Source organism: Carassius gibelio, chromosome B15 (genome assembly GCF_023724105.1).
Source record: "Carassius gibelio isolate Cgi1373 ecotype wild population from Czech Republic chromosome B15, carGib1.2-hapl.c, whole genome shotgun sequence".
Taxonomy (NCBI): domain Eukaryota; kingdom Metazoa; phylum Chordata; class Actinopteri; order Cypriniformes; family Cyprinidae; genus Carassius; species Carassius gibelio.
Window position 1 is genome coordinate 2,712,350 of NC_068410.1, and position 14,279 is coordinate 2,726,628.

General features: G+C 37.4%; 2 protein-coding genes across 2 annotated transcripts; one reads left to right on the forward strand and one right to left on the reverse strand.

Moving 5' to 3' along the window:
* Positions 1–474: 474 nt before the first annotated feature.
* On the forward strand, positions 475–5,283 carry LOC127972854 (complement C1q and tumor necrosis factor-related protein 9-like). Its single transcript, XM_052576682.1, has 5 exons — positions 475–596; positions 912–1,185; positions 1,267–1,347; positions 2,236–2,316; positions 2,410–5,283. The coding sequence occupies exons 1-5, from the start codon at positions 594–596 to the stop codon at positions 3,315–3,317; spliced, it is 1,347 nt and encodes a 448-aa protein (XP_052432642.1). The 5' UTR covers positions 475–593; the 3' UTR covers positions 3,318–5,283.
* Positions 5,284–5,833: 550 nt separating this feature from the next.
* On the reverse strand, positions 5,834–14,113 carry LOC127972618 (S-arrestin-like). The gene is made up of 16 exons (XM_052576259.1): positions 14,025–14,113; positions 12,855–12,910; positions 12,639–12,699; positions 12,082–12,126; positions 11,810–12,009; positions 11,653–11,712; positions 11,466–11,533; positions 10,488–10,623; positions 10,295–10,379; positions 10,138–10,210; positions 8,620–8,757; positions 8,002–8,079; positions 7,887–7,901; positions 7,757–7,809; positions 6,814–6,817; positions 5,834–6,332 (listed from the first exon to the last, which is right to left on the reverse strand). Exons 2-16 carry the CDS (start codon positions 12,900–12,902, stop codon positions 6,239–6,241), a joined length of 1,158 nt encoding a protein of 385 aa, XP_052432219.1. The 5' UTR covers positions 12,903–12,910; positions 14,025–14,113; the 3' UTR covers positions 5,834–6,238.
* Positions 14,114–14,279: the final 166 nt, after the last annotated feature.

Consider the following 14,279-nt stretch of genomic DNA (forward strand, 5'->3'; position numbering starts at 1 on the left):
AACTGTGAAAAATAAAAATGACAGTCAGAACTGATTTAAATAAATAGCACAGCCTTCACTCTTCAATAAATTCAGTGTGGCGCTATAGCTGTCAAAATAAAAGACTAAAATAACAAATGTACTGCTGCATTATGGGATACTCTTCACAGATCCGTGATAAGATATTCTAGGTATTACTCTGACTCTTAGAGAAAGAGAATCCTCTGTATGTGTGTGTTTTAGTGTGTGTTTGTGTGAGATCTGATCTGGATCGGGTCGGAGGCCTGTCGTGTTCCCATCCTTCCCTGTATTATAAATCATCTCCAGAGACGCATCCGCTCTCTCCTGTTACAGTCCTGACGGAGCCGCGCCTGCTCTCACACTGCTGTGTCACACACACAAAGGCAGAAACTTTCTCCTGTTTTCTGTCTGCTATATTATTACTCATGATATTCTGGCGTAATGAGGTCACAGAGAACGGAGAGAGAGAAAAATCCCAAGTCCCAGAGGTCAAACACACACAAACACACTTGCGCAGGTGCAGGTATATAAATGCAGGGCGTCAGAACATCAGAGATTTTTTTCTCACGAGCAAGACGCTGCTTCACTGGAACATGGTGGGTGATCAATGTATCTGTCTTAATTACCTTATGTCTGTAACTGATGAAAATGACACTTATTTTTCACTTGGAAGTTTCGCAAATGTATACAGTTGATCAAACGTGACATTTTAAAGTTAAAATCTTAAAAGGCATTCTCTTGTGAAATGCATTTTTATTTAAAGCAACAAAGTCGCTATTGCAACTGGTCAGAACATGCAATCCAGCAATGACTCAAATGAAAATATTCTTGAATCTTCTTGATGTGAGACAGTGACATGATATTTGAAAGGTGCTCTGTAATTAGATTCAACTCTGTGATTTTGTTTACAGGACATGAGGGATATCGTGGGGGTGTTGGTGTGCTTATCTTTTGGACAGTGTGCTTTTATTCCTGAATTCCGTGGGACAGAATTTGGGTTAATTCCCCCTGACAACTTAACGCAAGGACCAACAGGATTTGTAGGGCCTGATTTATCCTATTGTCAGATGATTCTGGAAGCTCCGGTTCCACCCACAGCAGACCAGGTTCCTTGGTTCTGCATCTGCTCCGCTTGCTCTGGAAACCAAGGCAAGAAAGGAGACAGAGGCGACCGTGGACTGCCAGGTACAAACTCCACAGCATATTCTCACATATGCTCTGTTTATTATCATCGAGTGTTTTACTAACTGCATCTGTTACTCACAGGAGTTCCTGGTAGTTCAGGTCCAAGAGGCCTCTCTGGGCTTCGCGGACGTCCAGGATTCACAGGACGTCCCGGCATAAAGGGTGAGACTCAACAACAAGTCTCGTATGACACACTGATTTTACTTCAGTATGAATGTGTGTGTAGCAATGTTGGGGAGGCTAGTTTAAAATTGTAGCTTCCCATGCAACAATCTTCACATTTATAGTGAAGAAACCAATGGTTTAAGGTACTGTTTTGGATGCATTTCCAAAAACCAGTGTAAATGTAAAGGGATAGTTCACTGAAAAATGAAAAGTTTCTTTCTTCTGTTAAACATAAGAAAAGAATTTTGGTAACCAAACAGTTGCTGGTTGCCATTGACTTCCATAGTGCAAAATATATATATATATAAATATCAATAAGTCAATGGTTGCCAGCAGCTGTTTGGTTACCAAAATTCTTCAAAATACCTTGTTTTGTCTACAACTGAATAAAGAAACCCGTACAGGTGGAAGGTGAGTAAATGAAGGCAATTTTCACTTTTTACGGATTACGTCAAAGTAACAGACAGGAGTGTTAAAGTAGGGTTGGAACTGAAGAATACAGGAAGGTACCTTTCCAAAATGAGAATTGGAGACCCCTGGCCTTAGACCTTAAACTCTTAGTTTACACCCTGAAATCTGCAATTGTAACCCAAACTCTTAACTTACACCCAACCTTCTAAACCTAAACTTTACCTATTCCCTAGACCTATACCCAGCATTCCAAATCTTTAACCAAACTTCTAACTACACCCAACTCTAAACCTAATATTTTTTTTGACTTCCTAAACCTGCACCCTAATGTGTTAACCCACACCCAGCATTCTAAACGTTCACCCAAAATGTTTGGAAACAGTAGATCATAGAGACCATGGTCAGTTAGATTCTCTCCGAAACAGGTGTTCATTTAAATCAATCTTCTAACAATTGAAATTCACACACCCACAGGTGAGAAAGGTGACGCCGGAGATAAGGGTGACATTGGTCATCCCGGAGTTTCAGGACCAAAGGGAGACCGGGGATTTAAAGGTCAGTGAATCTTTGTTAATCTATCACCATTTACATACAAGCAATGTTTATCATAGGCCTTGGTGACCATGTTATTATATATGTGCTTCCCAGGTGATAGGGGTGACCCTGGTCTTGATGGTTCTATGGGAGAACAGGGTCCAAAGGGAGAAGATGGTCAGTGCCCGGAAACCTGTGTGCCCTTACCAGGGCCGGCAGGTGAGACAGGTCTTCCCGGCCCTGCAGGTGCACGGGGGTTACCTGGGCTTAATGGAGACCCTGGTCCCAAAGGGTTGAAGGGTGATCCAGGTGTGGTGGGTGAGCCTGGCGTTCCAGGTTTACCAGGAAAAAAGGGTGACTTAGGTCCACAGGGCCTGTGCAATTGTCCTGATGGGGCTCCAGGAGCCCAGGGTCAAACAGGTGAAAAGGGTCAGAAGGGAGACCAGGGTACGACAGGGCTGACGGGTCAATCTGGAGCCACAGGACCTAAAGGTAATCAGGGAGATGCGGGAGTGCCTGGGATGCCCGGACCTTGTTCACCCTCTGTGCAATCTGCTTTCTCTGCCGCCTTACTCACTTCCTATCCAATCCCGAGCCGGCCAGTGCCTTTCAAACGTATAATCTACAACACAAACTTGCAGTTCAACCCTGATAACGGAGTCTTCACCGCCCCGGTTAACGGAACCTACGTGTTTAGCTACCACCTGCAAGTGTCCACCCGTTTGCTAAAGGTCGGACTCTTCCACAACTTCGAGGCCATAGTGAAGACAACTACGCCAGTGGATATGAACACCGCCTCTCACCAGGTGATGCTGAGTCTGAACCAGGGTGACTGGGTGTGGCTGCAGGTGAAAGACACCACCACTAACGGCATGTTCACCGGCTCCGAGTCCAGCAGCACATTCAGCGGGTATTTGTTGTACCCAGAAAAATGTAATGACATGTTTGGAAGAGATTTCTCTGTAAACCCTGCTAACAATGGAACCGCTCCGACGTTCCCTGACCGTGATCTTCCCTGGTAACGTCTGTAAAGACCCATATGTATACCTTACCCACTTACCTATACCTTAAACCCCTAACCAACCCCTATATTCTAAACCACCACCTACAGCCCAGACAAGATGCTTGTGGAGAGCTACCATCCTGCAGATTTGAGCTCCAAACCTATTCAAACACAACAGCTAATCAAAGTGCTCCGGATTACATCAAAGTAACAGGCAGGTGTGTTGAAGCAGGGTTAGAACTGAAGAATACAGGAAGGTAGCTCTCCAAAAGAAGTGTTGGAGACCCCTGGCCTTAGACCCTAAACGCTTAATCTATACCCTGAAATATAAACCTAAATTTCACCTATTCCCTAAGCCAATACCCAACATTCTAAACCGCCAACCAAAACTTTTATCTACACCCTTGACTTACACCCAACATTCTGTACCTAAACTCTACTCTAGGTCTACTTCTTAGACCTGCAACCTAAACTGATAACCTACACTCAAGCTTCACTCAAACTTTTAACTGCACCTTAGACCTACTCCCTAAAGCTGGTTAGCTGTATATGCATACATTTTGTGTCGTGTGGGTGTTTCGTCCACACGGATACAGCGTTTTGGGAGAGTAAAACTTTTTTTTCTTTTTAAACCAGGTCCCAGAGTGGATAAATTTGAAAACTACGCCCTTGCGTTTTTGTGTGTACAACGAATCCGTATATTGTTGAAAATGATGATGTCATCGCCCGTAGTCAGACACCGCTATGTCACATAATGGCAACAAAAAAACATGATTTTTCTTTGTCTTTTTATTAACTAATATTAACAGAAATTAATATATGTATTTCTCCATGTTCGTTTGTATACTATGAGCAAAGTTTATTCGCAGTTTATTCCAAGTCTCCAAAAGAAAGGATAGGGAAAGCTATGGCTTAATCTGTTAACATTCACCCAAACTTTTACTACACCATAGGCTTACACACAACATTCTAAATCAACATTTTTTTTTAATCAACTCCCTAAACGGTTACCTCCTCCCCAAATTCTAAACCTTAACTTTTATCAACTCCCTAGGCCTGCACCCTAATCTGTCTAAACCACTCAACATTCTAAAACTTCATCCAAACTTCAGACCTACACCCAACATTCCAAACCCAATCTTTTATAAACTCCCTGGACCTGCACCCTAATTTTATACTACACACAACATTCTTAACATTTACCCAAACTTCTAACTTCACCCTAAACTCTTAACCAAAGTCTAAAATGATCCACCTCTCAACCTCAACCCCAAAGCTTCTATTGTTTCAATAATATCCCATATTTCACGTAGATTCTATTTTAAAGCAACTTTATGTAGTTTGTATGTAGAAGCAAACCTTCGGCTGAAAACAGAGCCTTCTCTTTTTCATCCTTGGAATGAATTCGTTCTCCAGGTGGATATGTGCGGTGGTTATTTACAGTGCATTTGCTGTATTATGACCCAATAATTCACAGCGAGAGGAATCAGTCGGGTTGGCAGACATGTTTTCAGCCGGATGTTTGTTTGAATAATGAGCAGGAATGCACCAATCAGCTGTTAAATCATCCTTCTAGCGATTCAGTAGACACACATTGTGAATAAGAGTGAAAATGAGAATGAGAACAGGGAAACTGGGTGGGCCGGTGCATGTACGTGCGTCTCAGGATAGCTGAGCAGAGAGAAGGATTTGAAAGGTAAAGAAAGAGAGGGGTTGAAATGTTAAACACCTGTTTGAGAGAGAAAAATAGTCTCATACTTTGAGCTTATATCTTTTTGAGTATGGATTATTCAGAGGCAGAATATTATGTTGGGAAACCTCTCATGGTGTGTGCAGGGAAGAGGGGACCCACCCAAAATAATGTTGTCCTTGGTGCTGTGAATTTTAGCAGAGACCATGTAACAATATGACACAACATAACATGTTCATGCTTATGTTCTGTGTATTGATTACCTTTCTATTTCCAATAAATTGTAAACTACTAATTAGACTCCTATTTTTGACTGTTTTTCAACCATCCACAGATCAGACCATGATGCACGTTAAGTGGCAAAATCCTCAGAAAGTTGTAGCCATTTTTATTTGAAGATTCCATTTGGAATTTTTCAAATGTAACAGCACTGTTCCAAAACCTAGTGAGCCGTCTTGCTTCTAGTGTCTACTTAGGCAACATCCAAACTTAACACCTTTTAAGTGACAAATTTTGATTGTAATGAGTTGAAGTAATATAACTACTAAAATATATAAAAATGAAAAACAGTACTGAAATCTGCAGTACTAGTATATAAACAACACAATACTCAAACATTAAAATACATGTCTTATTGTTAAAGGAACGAGGAATACTCCTCAACTGAAACTCAGATTACTAAAGGTAAACAGGTTTGAGTTTATCTCTGGATTGCTGCCATAAGAAGTAGCACACTAAATGCTGAAGTCTGCTAAGTAGGTCATAAGAATCCTGCATTTAAACTAATTTTACAAGACTTTACCACTTTATATGTTACAGGGCGATTTTGGTACAGAGATCAGATGTTCTGCTGTCACAAAGTGTTTTATTTCAAAGCATTTACAGGGAAATAACAGAATTTGCCTCTAATTTTCTATGCAATACATCCATTTGTGACAAATAAAATGCACTATTTATCAGTTTATCCTTACTGAAATCTAGTTATAATCTGAGAATACAAAGAAGCAGCCTTTTAAACTAAGATCATACATGGAATAATAATTTCATACATTTTAGGAGAGCTTTTTTTTGGTTCTTTTGAAACAAAATGCAAATATTTAGCAGCGTTGTTCAGGTTTACTACAATACACATAATTATGAATATATGCTGATTTGGCCAATTGATTTTTCTCTCCTGGCTTACATTAGTGCACATCTACATACTCTCAACATGCATCTTTATACACGTGCACACTCCATAGAGAAGGCTCTCAAGGCTCAGCTGGAGATTCATCATCGTCGCCGATGACTCCTTTCAGATACGAGCGTTTAAACTCCTCGAACACCAGGTCAACTGTGTCTTCACTAAACACACAAAAAGACAGACGAGAGACTCGATCAATGCCTATAGAATCACAGATGTGAAGAGGAAGAGGAACAGTAAAGCAGAAAACAGGAACAAAGGTGTTTTATGTCGACGACACACACCCCTGTTCTGATGTGAGAGTACAGTTTCTATTGAACACTAACAAGAGATTTACTGAAAGAACAACGCTCCACACAAGAGATGGGACACTGATATCAGTGATCCTCACGCTCTCATCTTTCCCTCCCTGAACTAAAGCGGATCCTTTATCGTCTCAAGAGTGTGTGCGCGTTGTTGCAGATGAAAGACAGGGAAGTGAACGCCACACATTGTGCATCAAACACGTGGAATCAGAGGCACGAGGACTATATAACACGAGGCTACTATATAACAGAACATACAGTGTAAGATTACATGAACCCCACTGAATATAAACCCAGATAATGCACAATCACAATGGAAAATATAACTGTGGCTTACCTCTCTTTAGGACGAGGAGAACAGGGAGAAAAGAGAAAACGTTCAGTTTTTATCAGATCAGGTCGAGTCACATTTGTTTCTATAGTGCTTTATACAACACAGATTGCTTCAAAGCAGGAAAATAACAGTGTTATAAAAAAAAAAACAGTGTTATATGTGACTCAGAAGCAGTCTACAATACATTGCATCAAAATTATCAATTTTTCTTTTATGCCAAAAATCATTAGGATATTAAGTAAAGATCATTTTCATGAAGATATTTTGTAATTTCCTACTGTAAATATAAAAACTTCTTTGTTGATTAGTATTATGCATTGCTAAGAATTAATCTAGACGAATTTAAAGATGATTTCCTTAATATTTTTTTAAATATTGTCCTCCTAACAAACCAGACATCAACGGAAAGGTTATTTATCAGCTTTCGGATGATGTATAAATCTCAATTAATTTTTTTTTGTTGAAAATTGAATGAATTAATTTGATTTTATCTAGTTGCAAAGCCAGCTTCTCACATTTTCACCTAGTTTAACTTGATGCATTAAAATAACTAATACTGATATAAAAATGAATAAAAACTACATAAACATAAAAAAAAAAAAATTCTAAAACTTTAAAACTAAGACAAAATTTAAATAGAAAATACTAATGAATCAACTCAAATCAAAAAAGTATTTTTTACTAATTAAAATCCCAATGAAAAAGCTATAGTAATAGCTCAGTTATACTAATATAACACTGGTATTGTTATGAGCACTTATATAGATTTTTCTGAGTTCAGAACTAGGTGCTAGGTGGATGAACATCTGGTTATTTATTCATGTTAATTAATGTAGGTTATGTGAGTGCTATGTATGTGCATTTAATTTAATTGATGTTATAAACCGAGGTTCTGTGATGAAAGAGAAGCGCTGTATTATCAGACCTGGTAATGTGATCAGCTCACCTGGATCAGGTTTGGGATGCATGAGTTTAAAGGGAACCTCCACAGCAACCTCACTGAAAACACACGATCACATCTTACAAACGTAGACACTCACAAAGTCTAGACAACTTCTGCTGGATTCAACACTCACCTGGATCCAACAATGCTGTAAGAGAGCAGAAACAAAGACATTAGCATCTTCTCTAACAACCAGTTATGAGTTAGCTTAGCATAACCTAAACTCAAAGCTGCTCACGCTCACTCACCCGGCTGCATTACACTTCACCACCACCCTATAAGCCACCAACATGCCCAGAATCTCCTTCAGCACTTCATCCTTCACACTGCACAGAATATTGAAGAAATAGTTCAAATTAGGCCATTCAAGATCAAGATGAGTTTGTTTCTTCATCAGGTTTGGAGAAATGTAGCATTGCATCAGTGTCTTATCAATGGATGCTCTGCAGTGAATGGGTGCCGTTAGAATGAGAGTCCGAACAGCTGATAAAAACATCACAATAATCCAGAGCACTGAGATGTTTGTGGTTTATTGTAGTGTTTGGACTCTCAATCTGACGGCACCCATTCAATTCAGAGCATCCATTGATGCAATGCTACATTTCTCCAAATCTGATGAAGAAACACACTCATCTTGGATGATTTTCAGCAAATGTTAATTTTGGGGTGAATTTTCCCTCTATGGATATTTAGGGTCTTAGATCATCCACGTACTGTACAATAAAAAACAAAAAAGTAATTTAAAAAAGAAAACTGCAAGTAGGCACACATTAAATGAAACATGACATTTTCAAGTGGAAAGGGCTCATTACAACTTTGAAAACGACATGTTTCTAGTGTATAGGTGCTGAATGATCCACACTCACACGCTGGAGGAGGCCAGGTTAGTGTCCTCGTGCTTTAGTTTCCCATCCAGAGCGAGTCCCAGTCTCTCACGGTTATTGTCCAGCAGAGGACAGAGAGTGTAAAACTTCTTCAGACTCGTCCCAGACGGCACAGTGTCCCTGTGACATCAGAAACAGAACACAAACGTTACAAAACAATGATACATAACTGACAGTGACATCACAAAGGATGTTACATTTGAACCTAGTGAGTACTTTCAAACATCAGAGATGTGCTTCACAACGTAAAAAGCATTTGTTGGCAGTAAGAGAGAAGTCTCTAATGCCCATTATTTATTTGACCAGACACTGTAAATACTGTAATATTACTACAATTTAAAATACCATATTTCTTAATATATAATTGCCTGCATTTATTTGATCAAAAATACAGAAAAAAAATTAATATTGTGATATATTATTACAACTTAAAATAATAGTTTTTAAATGTATTATACTTCAAATGATCATTTATTTCTGTGATGCAAAGCTGAATTTTTAGGATCATTATCACATGATCCTTTAGAAATCATTCTAATATGATGATTCATTATCAAAGTCGGAAACAGTTCTGCTGCTTAATATTTTTTCAGAACATGTGATACTTTTTTAGGATACTTTGATGAATAAAAAGTAAAAAAAAAAAAAAAAAAGAAGCCATGTTTTTAAAATATAAATATTTTGATATAATATACACTACTGGTCAGTAATTTGGGGTCAGTAATTTGTTTTTAAATTTTAAATAAAATCAATACTTTTATTCAGCAAGGATGTGTTAAATTGATACAAAGTGATAGTAAAGAAAATATATTATTAGAATATATATTATTATATATTTTTTTTTTTGGAATAAATGCAGTTCTTTTTAACCTTTTATTGATCAGATATATTAGACAGCAGAACTGTTTCCAACACTCATAATAAATCAGAATATTAGAATGATTTCTAAATGATCATGTGTTCGACTGATGTTACATGTGACACTGAAGACTGGAGGAATGATGCTGAAAATTCAGCTTTGCATCACAGGAATAAATTATTTTTTTTAAAGTATATTCAAATAGAAAACTATTATTTTAAGTTGTAATAATATTTCACAATATTACTGTTTTTTCTGTATTTTTGATCAAATAAATGCAGGCTTGATGAGCAGAAAAACCTTCTTTCAAAAACATTAAAAATAGTAATGTTTCCAAACTTTTGGTCTGTACTGTATATGAAATAGAAACCTTTTGTAACATTATAAAAGCCTTATATATATATATATATATATATAAAATACACAAAAAAAGTATTGTGCAATATTGTGAAACATTATTACAATTTCGAACTTTTTATCTATTTGAATATATATTAGAATATCATTTTATTCTTGTTTATTTACACATTTTTTATGCTTACGCTATACAGTATGCTCATTTATTATGTCGAGAGCATGTGACATCACTGTGACATCACTGACTCCGCCTCTTCTCATAAGAATGGTGTGTTTGTACTCACATGGTGTCCTCGTAGGCCACAGTTTTGACGTACTTGTCATTTGAGTAAAGCACCACATTGGTGACCTGCTCCACTGTCACAGAGAAACAGAAAACACTCTGTAACTCACTGAAAGCACACGTTCTCATCCGTTTTAGAGAGACAAGTCTTCACGCACCCGAGACTGACAAGTCCTTCACGTTCCTGTTGGAGCTGTTGTCGATGTCCACGCTGATGTTGATCTCCTCTCCGTGGTAATACGTCTGTAACAATCGACAATCTCATCGTTTATACCACTAATAAAAGTAGTGAATCTCTTGAATGTTTCTTCATGGTTGTGATTGCTGTAGATATGATGCAGGACGTCTCACCTCTTTCTCCAGACTGACACGCATGTGCAGCGGTTTATCAGACATGATGAATTCACAGGTGGTGTCGGCCGATGGAGCCGCTCCTCCTGTATCTGGAGCGTACTGGATCTTTCTGATGGCCAGCCGAACCGAGCTCCTGCAGAAACACATCGTGTAGAGAGACCCTCGAGACCACATCAACACCATCTTTACAGAGCATCACAACGTAAATGCTTATAAAATCTACATGCTTTATAGTTGCATTTAGCAGATTTGACCTGGGCGATGATATAGTTCACATTATGTGACAATTAAAAGAAATCATCATTTTAGATTTGCTATATAGTACACTGCATTACATATACAGTATATTGCATTAGATGTACTGCTGCATGCATGCAGATGAAGTTGGCCATACTTCTCTATATAAAGAGATAACACTGCTCGAATTAAGTACAATACTTGTCTATTACTAACTGTGTGATGCTGATTACTTGAGCAGGTCACACTTTCTCACAAAATGATGCATTGTATGGCATTTTTGCTTAGAAAGTGAAGCTGTCTTGTATTTTCCTTTAAACAGCAAAAAACGTCCACAAACATGATTCCTGTTTTCTTCTGAGCCAGATTGCAGCTCTTTGTTTAATTCTCAGCCCAATGAATTAAATTATTTCATGCTAGAATTATGGCCAGAGACAGAAGAAAATGCAAATGCACGTCAGACCTTTTCTGTCACATTTGTGGTTGTTTTACTGCATCCGAGAAACTATTGGTTGTGTGGAAAAAACCACACCAAAAACCAAATTCTTTAAATGTAATATTTAGAAAAAGCTGAATTCTTTATCTCCCAATTAGGTAAGACTTTTTTTCACAGTGCCGGACTCTGTCATACAGTTTGTATTTTGCAATGTCCTGGTCTTGTTCTGGTCTGGTTCTGCTCTTTTAGGTGGTCTTATGTTGGTCTGGTAAAGAACAGTGTGTGCCTGTGAATTTTCTAACCTCTTTTGGGCTTTTTCATCTTGATTTTCTGCACAAAACGCCTTCACCTCAAACTCCACTGCACAATGCTGCACAAATACATACATTTATACACTTTCCAATTAATCACACAGTTATTACAGTTAACTATATCTAAAAGCATGCGTGTGAGTTTTATATGTATATAAATAAATGAAAAAAACCCTACCTTTCCTACATCTGTGGGCCCCGGCTGCAGACACACTGAACACGGCAGGTTATCTGGAAACTGAGAGAAATCACAACACTTAAAGTAAAAGTTAATGTCCGTCTGGACAACTCTTGTGCTGTTCTCATTTATAAAAGCATCCCTGAACGACTCTCACCTCAAAGAAGAAGGGGTATGCGTTGTCTCCGAGTTTGCGCAGGATCTTCTCCTGTACTTTGGTATGAACGCTGCGCTCCTTGTCCTGCAGAGGAGGATAGATCTGTCGAGAGCACAGGAAGATGTCCCTGCGAAACGCCATCCCCATCACGTCCATATCCTCCCGACCGTACCGGAACGTACAGGACAGCATGACATACACTAGAGCAGAGGAATACAGACTAACTCATCCACACAGCTGCACACTGACATCTGTCTGTCAACCTGTCTCACCTTTCTTTCCTTTCACCTGCTCGGGGTCCACCAGCACAACACCGTCTGACACACACAACAGAGAATTAGATCCATTTAACCCAATAAAGTCCACGGTATCATGCAAATTAGGGCATCTCAGAGTTTTTTTCATCACTTTTTGTTCATATAAATATCAGCCTCTGCAGCAAATTGAATATTATTTAATAAAAGTGAGCTGCTTTTCCTCTTTATTCTCACTATATCAGATTATATGAGTCATAATGGGTCAAATGTTATACTTAACGAAAATTATATTTCTAAAGGCTCAATAAATTCTTCAGTTTCAAAAAAATTTCCTTTTCAGACTCATTTCATATATCTGGCTTCACAGTGTTAAAATCATTTAAAATGTTTTGCATTTTGGTAAAAGGCATTGATTATATGATTTTATTATTTCTTTCTAAAAACATGGTTTCCACTACCAACTGGGGGTTTATGAGTAAATGAAAACACACACACACACACACACACAAGACAATAACAGCTTACTAAAAACTATTTTTATATACATGTCATGTGACCAATAAAAGACTCACCAACAGGATCAACGAAATCACAGTGATCCACGAAATCCCGTTTCCCCATGTACACGCCCACCTATGACATCACACACCGTTAACCAATCACTGATGACTAACATTTAACTTATGATGTACACAACACAGACACAAAATTACACAAAACAGAACAGAAGGACACAATGACATGAAATATGAACACAAACGAAAGTGAACGGACGGACAGACGCTCACAGATTTGTCTCTGGAGAGTTTCTTGTAGATGATGCGTTTGGGACTCATTCTGTCTGCTGGAGCACAAACAGAAACAACGACCATCAAAACACACTTCATACATTTCTGAATTTGACAGATGCATTGCATTTGATCAGTCCTTGTTTTCCCATGACCTGCTACAGAAAGGCTGTGTATGTGAATATTCTCAATGTTGGAATCATGTGGCTATGAGCAGTGAATGTGTATCTGTAATCTCACACACACACACACACACACACATCAGCAGTTTCAGCTCTGAGCCGATGACTCAACACTAAAGTAACAGCTCAACACAAACACAACCACAGCTTTACTCTAATCTGTCACCAGTTACTATACTATAACTATTATTAATAATAATTATAATTATTATTAATAACTACATGTATATAATCATCATCATGTTATAAGTATTATTTAAGATGTACACTACTTTTAATAAATATTCTTAAAAACTATTATGAATTAATAATAATAATATCTAGCTTCCTGTCTATCTACATAATATTACTATATATGTGTTATAAGATTAAAAAACTAATTAACATTTTAACCTATTAATAATAATAATAATAATAATAAAAATATCTAATACTATATAGTTCTAAAATTCTAAAACTGACTGCAAATTAATTTGATAAAAAATCTATAAATCAAATAATAATAATATTCATAATTACTACTATATATTTCTAATACTATATATAATTCTAAAATTCTAATACTGATCGCAGATTCATTTTATAAAAAAGCTATAATCATCATCTTCATAATTACTTCTATAAATGTGTTACTTATAAAATGTCTAATATCCAATTTGATTGAAAATTTTAATATTGGCTGCAGACTCATTTTTATTAAAAACTATTAAAAAAGTAGTAATAATAATAATAATAATAATAAACATATCTAATGTATATTTATACTGAAATACCATTCCCCATAAATACTTATATATATTAATTATAGGACTTTAATCAAAATAATAATATTATCTGTTACTACTATACTATATATTTGCTATAAGATGTTAAATGTCCAATTGTAATAAAAATAAAAAATAAAAATTGGCTGCAGACTCACTTAATAAACTATAAAAAAAAATAATATCCATCACCACACACACGCACACACACACAAGTAACTCACCTGTCTGTCTGTTGTTGTAGTGTTGTGTGTGGCTTCAGGTAAACTGTGAGTGGACACTGGTTTCCTGGGCCAGTATTTGTAAGCTGTGACTCCGCCCACTGCTCGCCGTTCGTTCCCCACGGTTCGACTCTTTCCTGTCAGTGAGATTAGCGTCTCTGGCTTGCAGAGGTAATGAAGATGCACAACTAATCCAATCACACGCATATAAAGACACTGACAGGAACATCATTCTTCCAGCACACGTGCTATTATTAT

Coding starts and splice junctions, on each gene's coding strand:
- LOC127972854 (XM_052576682.1), top strand. Junction 1,348..2,235: donor AGGACGTCCCGGCATAAAGG/GTGAGACTCAAC, acceptor ACACACCCACAG/GTGAGAAAGGTGACGCCGGA. Junction 2,317..2,409: donor GGGAGACCGGGGATTTAAAG/GTCAGTGAATCT, acceptor TGTGCTTCCCAG/GTGATAGGGGTGACCCTGGT.
- LOC127972618 (XM_052576259.1), bottom strand. CDS start 12,902: ATGAGTCCCAAACGCATCATCTACAAGAAACTCTCCAGAGACAAATCT. Junction 11,534..11,652: donor GGCCCACAGATGTAGGAAAG/GTAGGGTTTTTT, acceptor GTATTTGTGCAG/CATTGTGCAGTGGAGTTTGA. Junction 10,211..10,294: donor GAAGGACTTGTCAGTCTCGG/GTGCGTGAAGAC, acceptor TCTCTGTGACAG/TGGAGCAGGTCACCAATGTG.